Source organism: Diabrotica undecimpunctata, chromosome 1, assembly GCF_040954645.1.
Source record: "Diabrotica undecimpunctata isolate CICGRU chromosome 1, icDiaUnde3, whole genome shotgun sequence".
Classification (NCBI taxonomy): Eukaryota; Metazoa; Arthropoda; class Insecta; order Coleoptera; family Chrysomelidae; genus Diabrotica; species Diabrotica undecimpunctata.
The window spans coordinates 86,435,852-86,459,529 of record NC_092803.1 but is presented as its reverse complement, the minus strand read 5'-3'; the positions used below and the strand labels follow the sequence as shown (position 1 = coordinate 86,459,529).

At 36.0% G+C, this 23,678-nt stretch overlaps 1 protein-coding gene across 6 annotated transcripts in view; it reads right to left on the bottom strand.

Annotated features, from left to right (window-relative positions):
- LOC140451084 (NPC intracellular cholesterol transporter 1-like) overlaps positions 1 to 23,678 on the bottom strand; it is a 370,771-nt gene that overhangs the window by 12,098 nt on the left and 334,995 nt on the right. For all 6 annotated transcript variants that reach the window (XM_072544806.1, XM_072544817.1, XM_072544810.1 and 3 more), the window contains 9 exons: positions 9,940 to 10,169; positions 9,420 to 9,859; positions 8,069 to 8,496; positions 7,544 to 7,955; positions 7,151 to 7,431; positions 6,622 to 6,879; positions 6,159 to 6,536; positions 5,394 to 5,840; positions 4,188 to 4,267 (listed from right to left, as the gene is read on the bottom strand). In XM_072544806.1, the coding sequence (XP_072400907.1) occupies positions 4,188 to 4,267; positions 5,394 to 5,840; positions 6,159 to 6,536; positions 6,622 to 6,879; positions 7,151 to 7,431; positions 7,544 to 7,955; positions 8,069 to 8,496; positions 9,420 to 9,859; positions 9,940 to 10,169 (2,954 nt within the window). The remainder of the gene's footprint in view (positions 1 to 4,187; positions 4,268 to 5,393; positions 5,841 to 6,158; positions 6,537 to 6,621; positions 6,880 to 7,150; positions 7,432 to 7,543; positions 7,956 to 8,068; positions 8,497 to 9,419; positions 9,860 to 9,939; positions 10,170 to 23,678) is intronic.

Sequence of the window (23,678 nt, the reverse complement as noted above, 5' to 3'; positions counted from 1 at the left end):
TGTTGAAAACTGCTGTTGTTCAAGCAGTTTGTTTAGCAATCTCAGGAAAACCTACGGGTATTTTAGTGCGGCGAGTCTTACTGTCTTCGGCATGACTCCATCTATGCCACGTGCCTTTCCGATCTTTATCCGTCCAACAGCCTCGCCGAGTTCCAACTCAGTAAGAGGTTCCGTCTCTACGAAACCAGTAACGCTTTCACGTCTATCCTCCATCTGAGGAAAGAGTTCCCGTATTAAACGGAGTTTCTACTCCTCAGACAGGAGGTAGGGTGTCTTTTTCCCCTTCTCGAAGGCAATCTTGAAGCCCTGCCCCTCTCGAGATCGTGAATCAGGTTATTCCACCTTTCTCTCTCTCTCTCTTCCAAATCTCCTGCTTGTACTCTCTTCTTAGCCTCTTACACTCCCTTCTTACTCTCATGCAATTTGTCCTCAGATGTTCAAGCCGCTGGTTCCACCAGTGTGGTTGTTTCCTTTCATGTCTCCCATTTAATCTTACTCCTGTGCAGCACTCAGACCCTCAATCAACTCACGCACATCCTCGCATCCCGGACCAATTAAGCCAAAAGCATCTACAAAAACCTCATTTAAATATCTCTTTAGATTGATATCCCCATCTTTCCGTTTCTGCCTTTTGCTAGCTATTTCAAAACTCACATAATTGTGTAAGCTAAGCGATTCTTCTTCCAAAACAGTCCAGCTTACGACCCTGTTTAGAAATGACGTTAAAACCAGTGTGATGTTCAGAAAGTATTCACTATTACCTCTCACGAATGTAGGCGCCTTCCCGTCATTTAGCACGGTAAGCTCCATGGCGTGTATCCATTTTGATAGCAATTTCCCTCTCCCATCTTGCACTCGTGGGTTCTATGGACGATCCTTCGCATTCAGGTCACCAGCTATAACGCTTATGTAAGAGGCTACATCCTAGCCTCTTACATAATCGAGTCAATGCACTCTTCATATAATCGAAGCGGGATGTTTGGTGAAACATAGCAATTATACACCAGCAGGTTTCCGACATATACCTTAATATAACCATTCTTAACGGAGTGTCTGGTAATGCCAGCTTCTCAATTCACAACGTATACGGCCACGTCAGATTTCCTATTTTAATGATCCCCTATCGAGAGACCAACTTTACATTGGGCTCCTGAAATAGGATCATATCACCTTCCCTTCGTACCAGTGACTCTGCAACGTCGTGAGCAGCCCTCGTCCTTCTCACATTTACTTGTAGAAACTTCGTAATAAGTCGTTCTTATCTCTTTAAAATAGTTACCTGTAAGCTGTCTGATTTCTGGTCCTAAGTGCTTTCACCCACTCTTTCCTCCTCTCTTCTGATAGGGTCTCTCTTGAGCTTCCGTTTTTCCAGGATGAGTTTTTTATACTCTGGGCATCGTAAGCTGTCGGCTTTGTATCCGGATTCTTTACAAGTAAGGCAAAAAGCCTCCTGATTACTGCATTCAGGTGCCTGGTGACCCCCCTTTGCCACATCTGTAGCAGAAGTCCACTCTGTTTTCTCCCTTTCAGTCTCTCTCGTATCTTGTACGAGTTCCAGCTGATGAGTATATGTTCTTTTTCCAGCGCTTTCTTGGCTGCGATCCGCGTCAGTCCGACCGTGACGTTTGTGTTTCCGTCTCTATTTTCCCCTTATAGAGACGAGTTTGACGTTATTAGACCCCCTGCTGCCGGTGTATCTCCGGACCTGTCTCATAATTTCTTCCTTTGTGACATCTCCGTCTATGTCAAATGTTAATCTGGACCTGATAGCCCCGGACGTAATCTACCGCGTTTCCCTCTGTACGGGATTTTCCCTGCTACTTTGAGGATGAGGTCTCCGCCCCTGGTCTTTTTAGCGCTTTTGACACTAATCCCCTCCTTCTTCGTGTCTACGCTACCCTTTATTTGTTTCAGCAACTCGGCGTGAGATTTTCCGCCTCCCTTTACGATCACCTTCTGCGTTCCCGTCCTCTTTTCTTCTCGTTTATACTCCTCCAGCACGGGGTGGAGGTCCATATTTAACAGGATTAGCAGTAGCAGGATTATAGGGACCAGAGTTTTAGTTTTAATAGTGAAATTTGAAGGGAGGAAATAATCGGACATAGGAATCGGACATTAGAATCCTGAACTAATTTAATAAGCTTTACAATGACTGAAATATGGGAACCTGAATCAACTAATCCTTTAAAATGATCATCTATTATCTAACAAGTTATCTAAACAAATAGAATCTATCTTTAATTAATATGAAAGGATGCCATACTTCAGAAAATTCTTCACAATTATCAATTAATTTTTCCATTCACAAGAAGACCTACTAATACTTTCGACTCAATTTTCTGTCCTAACGTAATTTGAACTAAATATCATTACTAACCTAATTCATTTTTAACTCTGGAAAATTCTATTGATTAGATGGACCTGTATTTCCTTTGGATTTTTGATTGTTCCTTCATTGTTTTCCTTTTTCTTGCTTTAGACTAATAACTTCTATTGAAGAGAACTGTCAGAATTCACAATTTCCTCCTCTCTTTTTTAACAGTTCATACAATGAGAACGAATTACACCAGAAAGACCACATTGATAACAAAGTATCCGTCTAGGAGCAGAACGATCAGAAGCCATATGACCGCTTCCTTTACAACTCCAACAAACAATATTTGAACTAAGAGCAGAAATATTCACAACTTTGTTTGAAGTTTGATTTCGAGAGGTAGAAGCAACAATTGAGAATTTTCCTTTTGAATGAAACTATGTAGTATGAGTACTAGATGAAGCTTTCATACAAACTTTAGCTTTTTCCAAACGCCTAAATTTATCAGTTAACTCACTAACAGTATTAATATCCACCAACGATTGGATATATTCTGGCAACAGATTCTTACAACTCTCAAGCTACTATGGCCGATCGGCCAGTATTTTGCATAGTTCAAACAACGATGAAAGACCAACCTAAAAATGGATCTCTCCGAGAACTGAGAACAGTCAATACACGGAGCCAAATATGTTTCATTCGTGAAACAGATATAATAGCTATGCTACAATTTATATACCGATGGATACACCTTTAAAATAATTTAGGGCGTTAATCCTTTGAGCGTTATAGGGAAATTTTACCCGACACATTTGAACGAGTACGAGAAGAGTTTAGCAATATTATACATTACTGTCGGTAAATGGATGGAGCATATTTTGAACACTTAATGTAAGAACTGGTTCTTAAATCTTTATTAATTATATGCGATACTATAATCTTAGTATTTATTTAATTTATTCATCAAAATCAGCTTACCAAACAAAATAAGTATGATTGAATAGGTATTTTTAATTCCTTTCAAACGCGACACATAAGGTCCCATTTAAAATTATAGCCCACAGTGGCTATGTAACGTCATTTATGATTATTACGGCACCGACGACTATTTGAGAAGCCTACGTTATTTCCTCTCTCCAAATTTCACTATAAGTATAACCGTTCAAAAGATACGAGGGAGAGGGAAAATTTTGGCTAGCACTATATATATATATATATATATATATATCATCAATTGGCGCTACAGCCCTTCGTGAGCCCTGGCCTGCTTCAGAACATTCTTCCATTCTTCACAGTCCAGTTTCTGTCTTTTCCATCCCCTTACTCCAAGCAATCGTCCTGCACATCGTCCGGATATCTAATTTTTAGGTCGCCACCTTTTACTTATTCCGACTGGTTTATTTAGCATGGTTATTTTAGCAGGATCACATCCATCCGCATAACGTGGCCCATATAACTTAGGAGGTTTATTTTGATGGCTTTCACGATATGGGCATGACCAAAAAATCTGTAGAGTTCCAAATTATATCGCACATAAAAACAAATCGGACAAAAACTGACATGAAAAGAAATTTTGCGTATAAATCGACTAAAAAGTTTCTAGAAAAATGTGGCCCGATATTAAATAGTATCCATTGGACCAATAAGTTTCTATGAGAAAAGTTGATTTTCCCAATTAATCGTGTTTAAAGTTGTTTAATTGAAGAAACCATATAAGAAAAAAAGAGTATAAATTATACATATATTTTTTTTAATATTCAGTAACAAAAATGACTTTCTTTTTAAAAACAAACTTACTTCATAAAATAAGTGTACAGCATAATAGTAGTGAAATAATAAAAATATTTTTATTTAGCTATTTATATATTCTTACTCTGCCGAAATGTGTCTCCTGGAAATGGTCGCCATTAAGGTTGCGGTGGTTGGCCAATTTCTCTTTGTTCATGGGCGATCCTGTATGAAAATAAAAGTACATGATTACCAAAAGCAAAAGCAATGAAAATATGAACAATTTTCTACTGATTTTGAATTATATTACAGTACCGAACTTTTTTTGTCTAACACATGTCCATTTCACGGGAACTGATACATGGGACCAAATGGTTGTATCAGACTATAATGCTATAATATAATAGACCAGCCCATGGGACATTTTTAATGAGTCATATAAATCAATACTACAATCTAATTAAGCTGATTCCATTCAGCTGTAACTTGCCTTAGAGTATTTGTTTGACCTGTTTTGCAAAATTTTACTAATATTGTACTATTTCTACCAAAAACTAGTTTTGGACGACCCGGGCTTTTACCTTTTTTATCTAAGATACTTCATATTTCCTCATAATGCTAAATTATATTCCACACTATAGTTTTAGGAATATTAATTTCATCCGCCACTTTAAGGATTGTTTTATTGCGACAATAATTTTTAATCACCGACTCAAAGTTAGGCTAAATCTTCGATTTCTCAATTTAACATTTTTAATAACTTTTAAACTATATAACATTTTATTTACCCTTCCACCCAATCCACCCTTCCATGCATACAGAAAGGTACCCAGCTGCCAAACTATAAATACTTTATGCACGTTGCATACAAGTTTTTAGATGAAACATTAGGTACATTCTCACCCAGTAAATCTGGCGATATCCATACAATGAGATCTTTGGGTTACACTTATTTCTACGATATTTTATTTGTTGTGTCTCCTAGTCTATTTTGATATATCGTCCCCAGTTTACTCACACAACCCCTTGTGCCTTTTATATCACTTGCGTGGATGATATTTTAACTCACAACCTTACATAATCTAGTAGTACTAGTGTAGTAGGTACTTGATCACATTTCAGTAGATCTATTGTGTAACCAATGGTTTTATAGATATCTAGTCACTCCACGTAACCGAAAATATTTAATCTTTTCGTTCGTATTACTGGTAAAACTTAGTTCGGTGGTATACCTAAAACTTTGTATGGTATATGACTACATGATTTTATTTGGCTATATTAAAAATGGTACAAATAACAAGTTAGGTCATAGTACAAAACAATTCAACCTTGACATAAGGGGTATACATACCTATAAAACTAAGTAAAACTGGTAAGAAGATGAGCCCGTGAGCAGCTCCGAATAAGACGATTCCCAAGTACATCCTGAAATAGAAGACTTGGAAGATCTGCGATTTTGCGAAGTAAAGAACGATAATACCGCCAAACTTCGTTAGAGTGATCCCCGAAAAGATGGAACTACCCATGGTTGCCAAAGCTTCTGCAGCTCTTTCGACTCTGGTAGGTTTCAACGACATCGAGAAGCTGTGGACCAAATGCGAGCAAAACTCTACTGAAATTCCTACTGCCATTACTAAATTGACTAGAGATACTGCATTGAGGGTGATATGCCACCAGTACATGAGCCCTCCTAAGTTCACTATGATCATGGATATCGTAATTATTACTACAATACTGGAGAATATATCTAGACCCATCAAGAGAAAAGTCACGATACATATTGCTAAAACACTGACACCTAAAAATAAGAATTATAAGATTAGTTTTTGCTAGTTTATTACACTTATTTTAAATATTTTTTAAAATTTTTATTGTTATTCCCTATTTATCTGTTCCTGTAAATATAGTATCAAATTAACAACCACCGCCTGATGTAAATCATGTAATTATCAAATATTTTCACTCATTGAACTTAATTAAATGATCTTTTTGTTTCAGATAAATAATAATGTAAATAATTCCTTATTTATACATGTATAAAGAAAAATGGTTGCTACTCGTTTTACAAATTAACAAGTTTTCTTTAGAAATTTTAAAGTATATCAGTGAAAGTTACCTAAACTAAATAACGTATCAGGCCACATCGTCAAATACTGCTCATAGAACACATAAAACACCGAATAAGGGAAAACCTCAACACCGATAGTTTTCGTCAAGTTATCAGCTAATTTTCTCGCCACCCTCATGCTCTCATAATAATCTTCGGAGGTCTTCAAAATTGTGTGGTAAGTCATAAAATAGGAAGCTCCTACTGTGGACAATTTGGTTGTGGTGTTTGTGTTGTAGTTCACTCCTTGACCATATGCTGCATGACCTCCTTTTGGACAAGTATTAGTAGGATTGTCGCGCAGAAAGAATGAGACGTAGCGACTGAATTCTTCGGGAAGTGGGCGGTGCTCTTTACCGCCGAATTTTATGTTACACGATTGACAACCTACAAACACAATAACCATGTAATCGAATAAACTGACTTTGCCGCTTTCTGTTACTTAACTATGATACCATAATATAGAACTTACCAAAGTCATCGTGCGGACAGAAACTATGATCAGTCTTCTTGGCCTTACAACATGGCTTGGAATCAGCCCAATCAAAATAGTCATCAACCCAACTCGAAGAAGGTCTTGCGATGTAACTGGTTTCTGGAATTTTGCTAGCACTGTATAGTTGGGTAACCAAGGAATCTCCCTTGCAGTACCTTCCAGCACACACCAGATTTTGAGCATCAACATCACTATAGTTGAGTCCGCTTTTTACAACAAAGTACACTGGGGGCCCTGAACGAAAGAAGAAATAATTAGGAACATCATATTTAATAAAACACCATTATGATATATACTTTTCACCCTAGTAAACTAAAAAATTAGAGGAATATTGCCAAAAATATAATATATATATATATATATATATATATATATATATATATATATATATATATATATATATATATTATATATTATAAATATAAATTATATATATTAATAAATATACGAGTATTATATTATTGACACAGCTATTCGTGGACTTATACATACATACAATACTTACCTATACTCAAATAATCCTTTAATGATCTGAAATATTTCAACACAAAGCTGTCTTCCGGCATGGACAACTCTTGATCCAAACCTATTTCTATATGTGGAGCTACAGCTATCGAAGAACATAACCAGCCGAAGAATATAATCATCACGGCACATCTAACTGGCTTGTTCATTAAGCTCGGTACGTAAATATATTTAAAGAAAGAATACAGAAGGCCTTCTTGCCCGTTAGAGGCGGCTGGTTCGTTTTTCTTCGAGCCTCTGATGAAGCAGAATATATCAAATCTACAAAATCAAAAGGATACTCATAAAAATTTTTCCACCGGGATAAATTTTATAAAGATTATGACTTTATTAAAAACTCTCAAAATAAGTATCAAATGCACTAAATTATTACCTGTTTGCAGACTGTCTACCAATGTCCAAGGCCATCAAACTGACAAAACAAGTGATCTGAAGCAAGAAATCGAACATCAAAGCCATACCAGCGTACAATGCAAAAGCTTTGACAGCTGGCATATCAGACAAACTTCCCAGGAAGAAGCAGCAACTTTCCGAGACGCTGGTCAACAGCATCGATGGACCAACTTGTCCTAGAGTTCTACCGATATGTTGAGCGTGTGTTTCATTGGGTTTTTTAACATCTCTTTGATGAGTTTGTACTAGAATGAAGATATTGTCGACTCCTACCGCTAGAACTAAGAAGGGAATTACTTCTATGATAATAAGAGTAGCTGGGGTACCGATGAAGGCAAACAAACCAACAGATGATATAACTGAGGCTAGTACTATCAATACACCACCAAGACCTGAAAAATATGATTACTATTCATTAATGTCAACGGTAATATTTGGCTTATTGCATTAATTATTTTGTCACTTCTAAATATTGAGGTTTAAAATAATCCAATTGCTTACCTACCTAAAGTAACTTTGCTGTCGATCAGAAGCCTAGAGCAAGTATTAACTTGTCCTAGAGATATAGCGATGTATGCAAACATAATCATGTAAGATATAAGAATAGTTACAACATCTGATTGACTCTCTCTATCAAGTTCATCTTCAATTGAACGTTCCGAGGTAAAGGCGATATCCATGTAGAAAGGTTTCTGAGTAGCAGTCCAATTCTTCATAAAGGCAACATACTCTTGTTCCCAGCTCATCGCTGGAGCCAATAAACTTTTGTTATGGTAGTTATTGACGATGAATGTTAGAATGACTGTGGTAGCGTTCGTATAGTCTGGATGTCTGGCTAGACTTTCGCCAGGTCTCAGGAAACCTCCCATTGCAATGGCTGGATCGACTGGGCCTCCATATGGAGCAAGGCAATCGACAGGGTCGTATGGATTTCTAAATAATAAAAGAGCAAATATTAAAACAATAAAAACCATAAATAAAAAAACATAAACACAACAAAATATAGTATATTTGTATAGTATAATGGTTGGTAAAAGAAAAAATATATATTCTAGAAGTTAAAAGGACCTTATATGTATATATAAGATAAGAGAAAGAGTCGAGCAATATACATATCTAGGCACCAATTTAAATAGCCAATGGGACCACTCAACAGAAATTAAACAGCGAATAATAAAAGCAAAAGCAGCATTCGTTAGAATGAGAACCATTTTCAACAGTCGAGACATATCATTAAAAACAAAATGCCGTCTATTGAACTGCTACATATTCACAGTACTGCTCTACGGAATGGAAGCATGGACACTGACTGTTGCATCTATGAATCGGCTCGAAGCTTTCGAAATGTGGTGTTATAGGCGCATCTTACGTATATCCTGGGTTGACAGAGTTACTAATGTGGAGGTCCTGCGTAGAATGGGGAAAGAATGTGAAATTCTCATGACCGTCAAAACTAAAAAGTTGGAATATCTAGGACATGTAATGAGAAATCAAGAACGTTACGGCCTTTTACAGCTGATTCTCCAAGGGAAAGTAAATGGTAAGAGAGGACCGGGAAGAAGACGCATTTCCTGGCTTCAAAATTTACGAAAGTGGTATAACACGACTACCACTGAACTGTTCCGCGCTGCAATAAATAAAGTAAAGATAGCCGTGATGATCGCCAACATCCGGAACGGATAGGCACTTTAAGAAGAAGAAGATATGTATATATAAATGTATTCGGAAACATAGACACGAAAATAAATGCTGAATATATAAATAAACAGCAGATAAGATAAGTAGAGAATACGACAAAACGAAAACATGTTACAATTCCTTACCCTTAAACCTCATACACTAAAAATTGTTCTTACCCAGCACATTTTACGAATCTATCCAAATAGTTGGTTTGATAGCCAAGAGGATCTGTACCATCTTCTTCAAAAATATCTATACTGTTCTGATAATAACCCCAAATGCTTTGAACCACACACTCAGTAACCTCGGTATCTTTCTGGCCTTCTTTCCTCAAAGGCGCGAAACATATCTTGTCAAAGCTGTACGATGTTCCTTCTCCAATCGACTGTATTCTTTCCTGTAGATCCAACACTGATTTCAAGAAATTTGGGTTGAAAGCCGGACCGAAAACTAGAACGCCGTCTGAGGTGTTATGGTATACGCTGGAGAGATTGACAGCCCGAATGATCACTTGCTCTGTACGATAGAAGGGCTCGAAGTGGCTGTCAAAGAATTCTCTTTCTATACGGCTGCGGGATGAAGGTGAAGCCCAAAGTTCTACTGGATCAGTGATAATCTGAAAAAAAAACGAGTTCATTGAAGCATTTTCATTCTAAAGATATGCTTTTAATACTTCTATACTTATCATTTACTCACCCTAAGATATTTGATCCCGTGACCGAGTCCCATGACTAAACAAGCCCCCAAAAAGAGGATCAACCACGGACGTTCGGCACAGAAGGTGCCCCATTTTTCGAAGAAATTCTGTAGTAAAGTGTCTGTGTTGGCGCCCAATTTTTCGATGAAAGATGAAACGTTCTCGTAGTCATCGGGATGTTTGCTTATGGAATGAGTTTCTAGTTCGTGGGCTTGTTCTGATGTCATGCCTATAAAATTAAATGTAGGGATGCGATAAATACATTGAAGGAAATACATTGGAAGGAAAACAAAAATTTACAGATTTTTATGTACAGAAAAGTTTTCTCCGTGATTAATCACAAAAGCTTATAGGTAGGTCTTTTGGACACAAAAATATTCTTTAAAATATTTTAATATTCTTTAAAATATTTTATAGCGGTTTCATTATTTATATATGTATTTTAATGCATATGTATATAATTAAAACAAATGCTACGATAAAAGCATTTGGTTAATGAAAATTGCAATTATTCACACGAGATTATGAATATCACATGAAATGATGATTTCCTATACCTTAATTGGAAATGGTATCAATTCAAATTAGTAATCATTTTATGGAGAACTGTTTATTACAAATTTAAAGAGAAGAAGGAAAATCTGCTTACAGACACCTGTGACGCACACAGGTAGTGTTGGATTCCTAATACCCTAACGAAGTTGTGCCAGGACGAGATGCCCGAGGGAGTTAGACCTTTGACACTGTCCCGTCACCACTCCGAGACGGTCGGCATCCAAGTAAAAACCTCTCTATTTTATGGAGACCTTAAGAGTACTCTATGACTCTTCACTCATATTAACATGATGACATAATTTGCTTTTAGTAGCTCGGCACGCTTAAATGAATTTGTAGGTGACCGAATACCATTAACAGTCGTACATATTTGTGGTTGAATGAACTGCACTGGATTTATTTATGGGTAATAAAATCGTGTATCAAGATTACGTGTTTGTGATATTGCAGAGGCAGTATTTAACTATTATACCAATATTCAATAAAATATTGGCAAATTTACCAATTTAGCATGCCCTACCAAAGCCATTCCAATGTCAAAAAGCAAACACTACTTTCCATACAAGAAATTTAAGTTAATATTAAATTGTAATTATTAAAAAATGACAAAAAATATATTAAAAGACCCTCTAAGATATTTATTTTGTCAGGAGAAATGGAAGTATATATATATATCCAAGATATTTATTTTGTAAGGAGAAATGGAAGTATATCTATATATATATATATATATATATATATATATATATATATATATATATATATATATATATATATATATATATATATATATATTGTAATGAAATAGCCCATCTCCGATAAGGCTTAATTCTTAGAAGGAAAGATCTAGAGAACTCAAGAAATTGGCATTTCAATACCGCCCGTCATCGATGCGCTTTCGATGAGACGAATTAGAGGTGGGACTACTCCAGAATATTCTCGAACATAATACTTTTGGTATATGTATATATGTAACGATGTTAGGAGTAGTGTTTAGTTGATAAGAGAGTATCGAACTGTAAAGTTATAAATAAATATATTTATATAAATTCGAACTGCTCGTTTTATTTAATCTCGCTACAGTTGGTGTTACGGTGTGAGTAAAAAAAAATTCAGCAGTGATTTTTGAAAAAAACTTTTAAAAAAATTACGTGTGTGCCTGACCACAGATGCTGCTAGTACAACTTTCAGTAAAACAGTTACGTGAGCAGATGTAAACGACAAGATAGAAGACGTAGAAGAGAAGATCAAACAATTAGAGACCATGATAAACACAAAGGTGCTATCACCAGTTAATACAGTAGCCTTAGATCCGGTAGTGAAAGAAAAGTCACCGAGAGACGAAACGACACATCATATGAGATTCAAATTGCCACCATTTGATGGAAAGTCCTCTTGGTCCATATACCTTAGACAATTTGAAGCTATTGCGACAGCCAATCATTGGACAGAACAAGAAAAAGCTGTTTCCTTGACTGCTGCTTTACGAGGTGATGCTGCGGATATCCTAAAATCGATTCCTAAGGGTCAAGAAAACGTCAATGGGTTAAAAGACAATGAATTACAGAAAGCTTTACAACTATCAAGACCGAAAATTCTAGATGAAGCGCTCGCTATTGCCTTGGAACATGAAACACAGCTAGTCAAACTTCACGGACCCATCGAGTAAGAACCATTGAAGAAGGCGACGAACCAAACGATGAACGTCTGGAAGAAATGGTACGAAAAGTAGTTCGTAATACGATGCCGAAGAGACGCGAGCCCAGATGTTGGAATTGTGGTGACGTAGGTCACATTCGCCGTAATTGCAAGAAAATGATATAACAGTCGGAAAACTAGAAGGGGTCGACACCAAAGGGCAACTGCCGACCTCGAGAAACACAGCCTCCATACTAACTGTGAACATTACGTCCTACGGTGGAATTCATAGCTTGTACATCGAGGGTCGTATCAATAATAAATGTAGATCGTTTTTGGTAGATACAGGTGCAACGAGAACTATTGCACGGCCAGAAGTAGTACGAAGCCATCTTAAATTATCGCCTGCAACAGTAAAGCTTAGAACAGCAACTGGTGAGATAATTAATACATATGGCGAGGCTAATATGTCAGTATCCATTGGCCAGACCACAGTGAAACATAGAGTATTAATTGCAGATATCTCCGACGAGTTCATATTGGGGATGGATTTACTAAGGAAAGTTGGGGCTGTATTGAATGTCAAAGATGGAGTTCTCGAGATCAGTGGTGAAGAGTTACCGTTTCATGAAGACAAAGAAGATGTTATTAGCTTAATAACTACTTGTGACGTAACAACACCCGGTAATAGTGAGAAAATTTTAATGACCAGACCTGATGGTTACTGCCGAGAGGGAAGTTTAAGGATGGTCGAAGATGTGAACAATGCCGAGTTCCTAACAGCAAAAGCTTTGGTGAGAATTCGAGATGTCGTTCCTGTAAGAGTTATGAATTTAAAGGGAATTGCTATTAAGTTAAGTAAAAGAACTTTGATCGAACAGTGTGTTTGCGTGGCTTCGATTTGTTCCATGAATACTAATAAGAAACCGTCGAAATCTAAGTATCCAAAGGAGCTTGTTGAGACGATGATTAAAACGTGCCAAGATCTTGATGATGAACGAACTAAAAAAGTGAAGTCTATGCTGATAAAATTTCAAGATGTTTTTGCCATTGATAAGAAGGATAATGGCAAAACAAGCACAGTAAAGCATAAAATTAATACCGGAGACGCTCAGCCAATCAGACAACAACCTAGACGACTTCCATTTGCGAAAAGAGATGAAGCCGAAGACATCATCAAAGATATGAATAAACAAGCTGTAATTGAACCATCAAACAGTCCATGAACATCACCAGTAGTGCTAGTAAAGAAGAAAGATGGTTTAACACGTTTTTGTATTGACTACCCACAGCTAAATGAGGTAACTAACAAAGATAGTTATCCTTTGCCCAGAATAGACGATACTTTGGATACACTTTCTGGTTCTCTTTGGTTCTCCACACTCGATCTGAAAAGTGGATATTGGCAAGTAGCCAGCCGATCGTGAAAAAAGCGCATTCTCGATAGGATCAGGGCTTTGGTAGTTCACAGTTATGCCCTTTGATTTATGTAATGCCTCGGCCACATTTGAAAGATTAAGGGAGGCAGTTTTAAGAGGTCTAACATGGAAAACATGCCTGGTTTATTTGGATGATGTAATTGTAGTTGGAAGATCCTTCGATGAACATGCCAATAATCTGACAGAAGTCTTTCAACGATTACGGGCAGCGAATTTGAAGTTAAGTCCAAAGAAATGTCACTTGTTTCGACGAGAAGTGAAGTACTTGGGACATATTGTAGCAAGTAATGATGTAACAGCTGATCCTGAAAAACTTGCAGCAGTTAAGGATTGGCCAGTACCAAGAGATAAACACGAAATTAGAAGTTTTCTTGGCCTATGTACATATTAACGACGTTTTGTCAAAGGATTTGCCAACATCTCCAAGCCATTAACCAAGTTGACAGAAGAAGGCAAAGAATATACATGGAGCGAAGAGTGTCAAAGAGCTTTCGAACATTTACAAATGGCTCTGACCAGCGCACCGATTTTAAGCTACCCTAGACAGGCAGGAAAATTTGTGTTGGACATGGATGCAGGCAACAGTGCAATAGGAACTGTTCTCTCCCAAAAACAAGATGGGATAGAACCTTTGAAAACGATGATGGTACAGAAACTAATCTTCAGTTGATTGTACCTAAAAGTAAAGTGTCAGAAGTATTGCCTCAGTTGCATGACGGTGCATCAGGTGGATACTTTGGTATCACGAAGACTCTGCAAAAGGTTCGAGAACGGTTCTATTGGGTGAACTGTAAAGATGATGTAAGAAGATGGTGCCGGAAATGTGAACTGTATGCAACCAGTAATGGTCCAGTTGGTAAAAAGAGGGCACCCATGAGACAGTACAATGTTGGTAGTCCTATGGAAAGAGTAGCAGTCGACATTGCAGGTCCACTTCCAGAGACAAATGATGGAAATAAATATATCCTGGTAGCCATGGATTATTTTACGAAATGGACTATGCGATACCAAATCAAGAAGCTGCTACCGTTGCAAAGGTACTTGTTAAAGAATTCTTTAGCCGATTTGGTGTTCCCTTAGAGATCCACTCCGACCAAGGGCGAAACTTTGAGTCAACCCTTTTCCAAAACGTTTGTAAATTGATTGGTGTCAATAAGACCAGAACGACACCCCTGCATCCTCAATCAGATGGAATGGTCGAGAGAATGAACCGAACAATGGGTAAACACCTGTCCAAAGTTGTATCAGAACATCAAAGAGATTGGGACCAGCACATTCATTTATTCCTAATGGCCTACCGCTCGGCCGTGAATGAAACTACAGTCCAGACTCCAGCCTGCCTGATGTTAGGCCGTGAAGTTCGTTTGCCCTGCGACCTAGAGTTTGGCTGCAGACCTTCCGAAGAACATGTTGCAAGGAAGATTATGTCGACCGTCTGAAGTTAAGAATGAATAACATTCATGAACTTGCCCGACAACACATCCAGTTAGCCAGTGACAGAATGAAAGATCAATATGATTCTCGATGCAAGAATGAAAGCTATGAAGTAGGTGATCTTGTTTGGCTTTATAATCCTCAAAGTCGTCGAGGCTTGTCTCCCAAACTCAAAGACAATGGGAAGGTCCGTATGAAATTAAAAAGAGAATAAATGACGTAATATAGCGAATTAAGAAGTTGCCGAAAGGTGAACCAAAAGTAGTTCACATAAATCGTCTTGCATCATATGCTGGCTCAAATGAAACAGAAGAAGCACGAACCCTTCAACATGAGATCAAAGATGACCGGCGACCAAGCTTTAATGAATTTATGTCAAATTACGCAGACAGAAAGAGTGCTAGATTCGGCGTGACGACAGAAGTTCAGCGGGATCTTTTTACTGTTCCGCATAACGTCTCTCTAGTCCACTGTGTTGCCCAAGATCTGGAGATGACTAAAGGAATCTCATCTGTATTCTATAGGAAGTTCGGTCGTTTGGACGAGTTAAAAAAACCAGCAGCCTAAAGTTGGAAGAGTACTGAGATTAGAAGATGGTCCTCGATCTTTGCTGTATATGGTGACCAGGAAGTAGGTCACCAGTAGGTCACCAGAAGTAGTACCAGACAGGGTAAGCTACGAGGATATATGGCGTGCTCTAACTAATTTGAAGAAAATCGTGTGCAATTATGACATCAAGAATTTGGCCTTACCCAAGATAGGCCATGCACTAGAAAATCTGGATTGGAAACTTGTCAGAAGCATGCTTGAAGTGATCTTCCGAGAAACCGGCGTACGAATTACTGTGTGTTGTATTAACCCGAAGAGATCGTGTCCTTCAAAGTCTGTAGACTATTATTTCTTCTTGAGGGGTTTATGCAGAGCTGGAGAGCTCTGTAGATTCCGCCATCCTGGGCCTACCTATCTGGAGTTGCTGATCGGGACGCTCAGATCTAAGAGGGGAGCAGTGTAACGAAATAGCCCATCTCCGATACGGCATAATTCTTAGAAGGAAAGATCTAGAGAACTCAAGAAATTAGCATTTCAATACCGCCCGTCATCGATGCGCTTTCGATGAGACGAATTAGAGGTGGGGCTACTCCAGAATATTATCGAACATAATACTTTTGGTGTATATATTTGTAACGATGTTAGGAGTAAAGTTTAGTTGATAATAGAGTACCTAACTGTAAAGTTATAAATAAATATATTTATATAAATTCGAACCGCTCGTAACAATGATTTACTTACAGATTTAGAGTTAAAAATATTTAAAAATGTTGTACATAATATATTCAAAACAGTACTGACAATATTGGTTAAAGCACCTAGTCACTAGTATTTAAATTAAAAAATTTAAATTTTTTTTAGCAAAAAAAAAACAACTAAGAAACAATTAAAACACAATAAAATTACACATTAAAAATATACAGGGTGATTTAAAATATACTTGTAAACAAAAATTATTTGAACATACTAAGAATATTACAGTAGATATTGCTCAACTGTCCCGTGTCTGCCTTATAATTTACTGCATATTGTTACGATACATATTATGGCGCACAAAACTGTAAATATATTATTTCTAATTATTTTCTATTCAAGTATTTTCTAGATCATACACCAGCCGGCAGAAACCCCAGGTAATAACCGATGGGTTCTCTCCGCTAAAAAACCTGTTTACATTCGATGGAATTCCGTTCTAATGTAGAAGGTCACCGATCCTTCTAGATAACGGATATTTAGTATATATGGGACATTTTCTGTAGAGAGTTTTCAGTTTTTGAATAACAGTTAGTTTTTGAATATCGAGTTAGTTTGAGTCCGAAAATATAATTGTATGCGGAAATAAATATAAATAAATATTGTGAAATAAATTAGTAATAAAGACTTTAATAAATTTGTAAGTGTTATAAATAGAACCTTTGATAATAAATAAAGACAATAAATTAAATTAATAAAAATATAACAATTGGTGTCAAAAGTGTAATATAAAATAAATTGTGAATATGACTACGATTTATGAACTCACAGTTACGAATTTAAGAAGACATCTCGAGGACAGAGAATTAGCTTCTACCGGAAAAAAGGCTGATTTAGTCCAACGACTAAAGAACGCTTTGGAGGAAGATGGTGTAGATCCAGAAACTTATATATTTGAAGACAAACATGCTACTGTTATCTCGTCGATTTCGAAAGTTCCTTCTGATGTGGCCAAAGTTTCTGGTGACATCGCATCATTAAAGAACAAAGTTTCTGGCGATATTTCGAAAGTTTCCGGCGACATCGCATCATTAGAGAACAAAGTTTCTGGCGATATTTCGAATGTTTCCGGCGACATCGCTTCTTTAGAAAATAAAGTTTCTAACAAGATTTCTTCTCTGGAAAGCAAAGTTTCTGCTAACATCTCTAAAGTCACTTTTGAGATGTCTACTCTCGACGATAGAATATCTTCGTTAAAAAACCAAGTTGCTGCCGATATGTCGGCCTTCGAAGAAAAGATGAAAGAGATGAAAAGAAAGGTGGAGGAAACAGGGACAGCAGAGAGAGAAAATAATCCAATTTCAGTAGAGACAAAAGAAGACGAGACGAAATGTAAGTTGGAAACACGGCCGAAATTTAAAGGAAGTGGAGGTTCTGTTCATGTTAAAGTCACAACTTTCGATGGAAAATCATCATGGAACAACTACATGAAATAGTTCGAATCAGCTGCAAGAGCGAATGGATGGTCTGAAAAAGAAAAGGCTGTAAACCTGACTATCGCTCTTCGAGGAGATGCCTTAGATGTGCTTCAGACCATATCCGTAGAGGAGACAGATGATTTCGAACAACTGAAGAAGAGGTTAAATATGCGATATGGCCACGAACATTTGGAGCATGTATATCAGTCGCAGCTGAAAAATCGAAGACAAAAGAGAGATGAGGCTCTTCAAGAATATGAGATAGATATTGCCATATTAGTACGGTATGCTTATCCAACAGCTCCCGAAGACATGATGGAAAAATTGGCCGTTCAAACGTTTATTGATGATCTTCGTGATCATGAAATGCAGAGAACACTGCGATTAGCTCGTTGATGTCTTATCCGCCGCCCTCGAATACGAGTCAGCTACGCAGCCCTCTGGCGGTTACAGTAAAGTTAGGACTGTAAAAGAGGAAGAAGATGAAGATAAACTTGACCAGCTCGTTAATATGATGAAAAGTATGACATACAAGAAAACGAAGACCATAAGATGCTGGAATTGTGGCGAAATAGGACACGTACGAAGTTCATGTAAGCACCCTAGGTACGACGCAAATCAAGAAACTCACCATCAGGAAAACTAGAACGGGTCGGCCTTAGGGGGGCAGCTTCGACCCGGAATTTTTCCAAAGACCCTCTCATACTAATAGCTTGTTTGAAATGTCGTAAGATAGTGTATATGTAGATGGAGAAATAAATGGTAAAAGGCATACGTTGTTGGTGGATTCATGGAGAAATCCAGGTACAATTAGGAATTGGAGCAGAAAAGTTCGTCCATACTGTTATAGTTGCTGACATCGAAGAGGATGTTATATTAGGAATGGACGTAATGAATATGCATGAATTCCAATTGGATTTTAAGAATAAGGTAATCAAAGTTGGCAACGAGGAGGTATTTCTTCATCCACATAATGACCACACTGTGCAAGCAGCCATTAAAGAAGATACAGTCGTGCCTGCGAGAAGTGAAACGATCAGAGTAGCGCGGCTACAGGGAATTGTGGACGAAGGGACACCTGTTATGATGGAGCCTTGGAACCATGACGACGAGGTTGGCCGTGGAATCATAATTGAAAAGGAATTGGTGACTTCGGCTAAAGAAATTCCTGTGAGACTTATCAATGTCAATGACTACCCAGTGACCATCAAGAAAGAGACAAAAGTAGGAACTTGTATACCTGTGACATCCATAATCCGTCAGGCGACAACATCTGATAATTCCAACGACAAATTCGACCAAATGGTTGCAGTTGCGGGAGTCTCTAAATCAGATGGAGAAAAGGAAATTAAGGGAATTTTTTCGGCAGTATCGTGATATCTTCGTGCCGAAAGGAGGAAAGACGGGAAGAACTACCGTTGTTAAGCATAAAATTGATACTGGTAATGCTAAGCCAATTCGTCAACCAGCTCGACGATTACCACAGGCGAAAAGAGAGGAAGCTGAAACGATTGTTCAGGAAATGAAGAAAGACGGGGTGATAGAACCTTCTACGAGCCCATGGTTCTCTCCGGTGACCATCTACTCGCGCTAACCCCAGGTAATAACCGATGGGTCCCCTCCGCTAAAAAACCTGTTTTTTAGCGGATGGAATTCCGGTCGATGGAATTCCGTTCTAATGTAGAAGGTCACCGATCCTTCTAGATAACGGATATTTAGTATATATGGGACATTTTATGTAGAGAGTTTTCAGTTTTTGAATAACAGTTAGTTTTTGAATATCGAGTTAGTTTGAGTCCGAAAATATAATTGTACGCGGAAATAAATATAAATAAATACTGTGAAATAAATTAGTAATAAAGACTTTAATAAATTTGTAAGTGTTATAAATAGAACCTTTGACAATAAATAAAGACAATAAATTAGATTAATAAAAATATTACAATATTTTTCTTTATTAATAAGACACATTTCTAAAAACAATCTTTTTTTGTAATTGTTCTCTTGCTGTAGAACTCTGACATTTGAGTAGTCAAATTGATGCCCAGTTTTTAAGTAATGGTCAACTGCCGCACATGTATTCTTCTTCTTTGTGCAGTCACTTGTGTGTGTTGTGTGACCCTTTGTTTTAGCCATTGAGAAGTTTGGCCAACATAACAGCTCTGGCAATCCAAACAAGGCAGTTTGTAGATAACATTAGTTTTATTGACAGTTGGTCTCTTGTCTTTTACTTTAGAAAACAGTTCGTTTTCTAATAAATTATATTGGACACTTTTAATGTTAGTAAATTGTTTAAATAAACTGGTCACAGAAGGTGTTAACTGTTTTATTAATGGTAGTTTTTTATATTGGATTGTTTGTACTGCTCCGATATCAGTGAGACCGTCAAAAATGTCTGAGTTAAATATCAATTTTTTAAGGATATGTTTTGGGTATCCATTATTTTCAAAGATGTTTAACAGCAAATTTAAGTTTCTGTTTATGAATTCATCATCACTAATATGCCTTACCCTATTCTTCATTGCAATCACTGTATTAAACTTTTGATGAGTAGGATGATTTGAAAAAAAAAGTTTAAATATCTTCCAGAATGTGTTGGCTTTTGATACAAATCTATCAATATTTTGTTTTGTTCAGTTCTTATTAGTTTGGTGTCCAGAAATGATATCGAACAATCATTTTCAATCTCTAAAGTAAATTGGATATAAAATCCACAAGGAAAATAATTCCTGTAGCTGGCTGTATACCACGTATAACAAAAGAGGTTAGTCTTTGTATGTGGGTATATTTTATTTTATAAAAACCCTTAAAAGGGCAACATTACAAGCACGAACGTTTTCGGAACAACTGTTCCATCATCAGGTTAAAATACCTAAAATAAGCATAAACCATTTAATTACAGCAAACGTGGTTTAAAATTTTGACTAAGGTTAAAAAACAATAAAATGGTTATACTTACAGGTTACCATGCCTGAGCCACCAAAATATTTGGGTAAAAACCCTTTAAAATGAAATATGTTACCAAAGATTGTACATGATGTTGATAATATTATATGATGTTTAATATTTTAATTAGATTTTACTTCAGGTAACATACACCCATGCTTAAGTGAGTTCCAGTGTCCGGAGAGTAAACCTCTTCAAACGGACTACGGCTGGCAACTGATTGATAAAATCCCCATGAATGGTGTCAAAAACAAAATGTCAATGAACCATGAAACAGTGTTAGTTAAACATTATATTACTACAGCCAAAAGATTAAAAAACTTTGATGATGTTAAAATGATAACAGCAATCCAGGTGTTGGGATTTAAAAATTTTTCTATAATTATTTAATATTGGATATAAAAGATGTAAATTACTGGTGTTGTTGAAGGTCATGTTTAAGAGGATGATGCATACGTCATCCTCTTAAACATGACCTTCAACAACACCAGTAATTTACATCTTTTATATCCAATATTAAATAATTATAGAAAAATTTTTAAATCCCAACACCTGGATTGCTGTTATCATTTTAACATCATCAAAGTTTTTTAATCTTTTGGCTGTAGTAATATAATGTTTAACTAACACTGTTTCATGGTTCATTGACATTTTGTTTTTGACACCATTCATGGGTATTTTATCAATCAGTTGCCAGCCGTAGTCCGTTTGAAGAGGTTTACTCTCCGGACACTGGAACTCACTTAAGCATGGGTGTATGTTACCTGAAGTAAAATCTAATTAAAATATTAAACATCATATAATATTATCAACATCATGTACAATCTTTGGTAACATATTTCATTTTAAAGGGTTTTTACCCAAATATTTTGGTGGCTCAGGCATGGTAACCTGTAAGTATAACCATTTTATTGTTTTTTAACCTTAGTCAAAATTTTAAACCACGTTTGCTGTAATTAAATGGTTTATGCTTATTTTAGGTATTTTAACCTGATGATGGAACAGTTGTTCCGAAAACGTTCGTGCTTGTAATGTTGCCCTTTTAAGGGTTTTTATAAAATAAAATATACCCACATACAAAGACTAACCTCTTTTAAATTGGATATGTTTGTTAAAGTTATTGAAAATGTTCAAGGTATTTTGAATTTGTGAAGTAGGAACAGAACATATAAGATCGTCTACAAATTTTTTGATGAAGGGTAAAGGGAAAGATAATTGTGTAATAATGACATCCAGCAAATGGTCCAAAATGATGGTTGCTATTATGGGGCTGAGTGGACTACCCATAGGTGCTCCAAATATTTGTCGATAGAATTTATCATTAAAGCTAAAATAGGTGTTCTCAAAAACAATTCAGAAGTGTTAAAAAACTATCCTTAGAAATAGTTGTATAATTTTGGATGAGATTCCATTTTGACTGTATTATATTACTGACCAGATCTATTGGTATGTTAGTAAATAACGATATGACATCTAAAACGATATGAAATTAAAACATAATCTTTCGGTAAAATTAAATCTCTGACATCATTAACAAATGAAAATGTATCCTTTGCATTATAGTTGTTCACTTCGTCAAAAGCATCTTTAAGAATGTTGGCAAGAAATTTGGATAAGTCATAAGTTACCGAATTTATAGAGCTTACAATATGTCTCAGTGGTATACCTTCTTTGTGGATTTTTGGTAAGCAGTAAAGTTTTTTTATAAGATGCATTGTATATAATCAGTTTTTTGGCAAATTCTTGATTTATTTCTAAGGTATTCCTCATAGTTTTTATAAGTTCATTATAAGAAAATTGTATCGTAATAGTTGGATCTCTTTTTAGCTGAAGATATGTAATTTTATCATTTAACAAGCCAATTTACTAAGATTAAAATTGTGCAATATAATTTATTAGAAAACCGACAACTGTTTTCTAAAGTAAAAGACAAGACACCAACTGTAAATAAAACTAATGTTATCTACAAACTGCCTTGTTTGGATTGCCAGAGCTGTTATGTTGGCCAAATTTCTCAATGGCTAAAACAAAGGGTCACACAACACACACAAGTGACTGCACAAAGAAGAAGAATACATGTGCGGCAGTTGACCATTACTTAAAAACTGGGCATCAATTTGACTACTCAAATGTCAGGGTTCTACAGCAAGAGAACAATTACAAAAAAATATTGTTTTTAGAAATGTGTCATATTAATAAAGAAAAATATGCAGTAAATTATAAGGCAGACACGGGACAGTTGAGCAATATCTACTGTAATATTCTTAGTATGTTCAAATAATTTTTGTTTACAATTATATTTTAAATCACCCTGTCTATTTTTAATGTGTAATTTTATTGTGTTTTAATTGTTTCTTAGATGTTTTTTTTTTGCTAAAAAAATTTTTTTTTTATTTAATTACTAGTGACTAGGTGCTTTAACCAATATTGTCAGAACTGTTTTGAATATATTATGTACAACATTTTTAAATATTTTTAACTCTAAATCTGTAAGTAAATCATTGTTTATTTTCACCTGATATTTATATACATTTTAACCATATTTCAGTTGTCTCCTGATGAAGCTGACAAAAAAATCAGCGAAATATAGAGTAATAAAAGAAAAAAGAGTTTTTTTTAAAGACCGCATACCCGACACACCAATCCAATAAATTGTTATTTACGTTTTGGTCGACAATCCTACCAGTTTATATATATATATATATATATATATATATATATATATATATATATATATATATATATATATATATATATATATATATATATATATCCTCTAAAATAACAGCTGATCTGGTAGATGAAAAGGGGGTTGGGGTTAATTGGGTATACAGCTGATTGAAAGCCAAGTGTACTCTGTTCAACAGTTCATTATATTTCGCCAATTTTCATTGGCATCATCAGATGAGAGCTACAATTATTTAAAATATGGTAAAATACAATTTAGTAGTTGTTTGTTATTTATATCTTACTTGATTGAGGTTAACGGCAATCTGATTTTTTTAA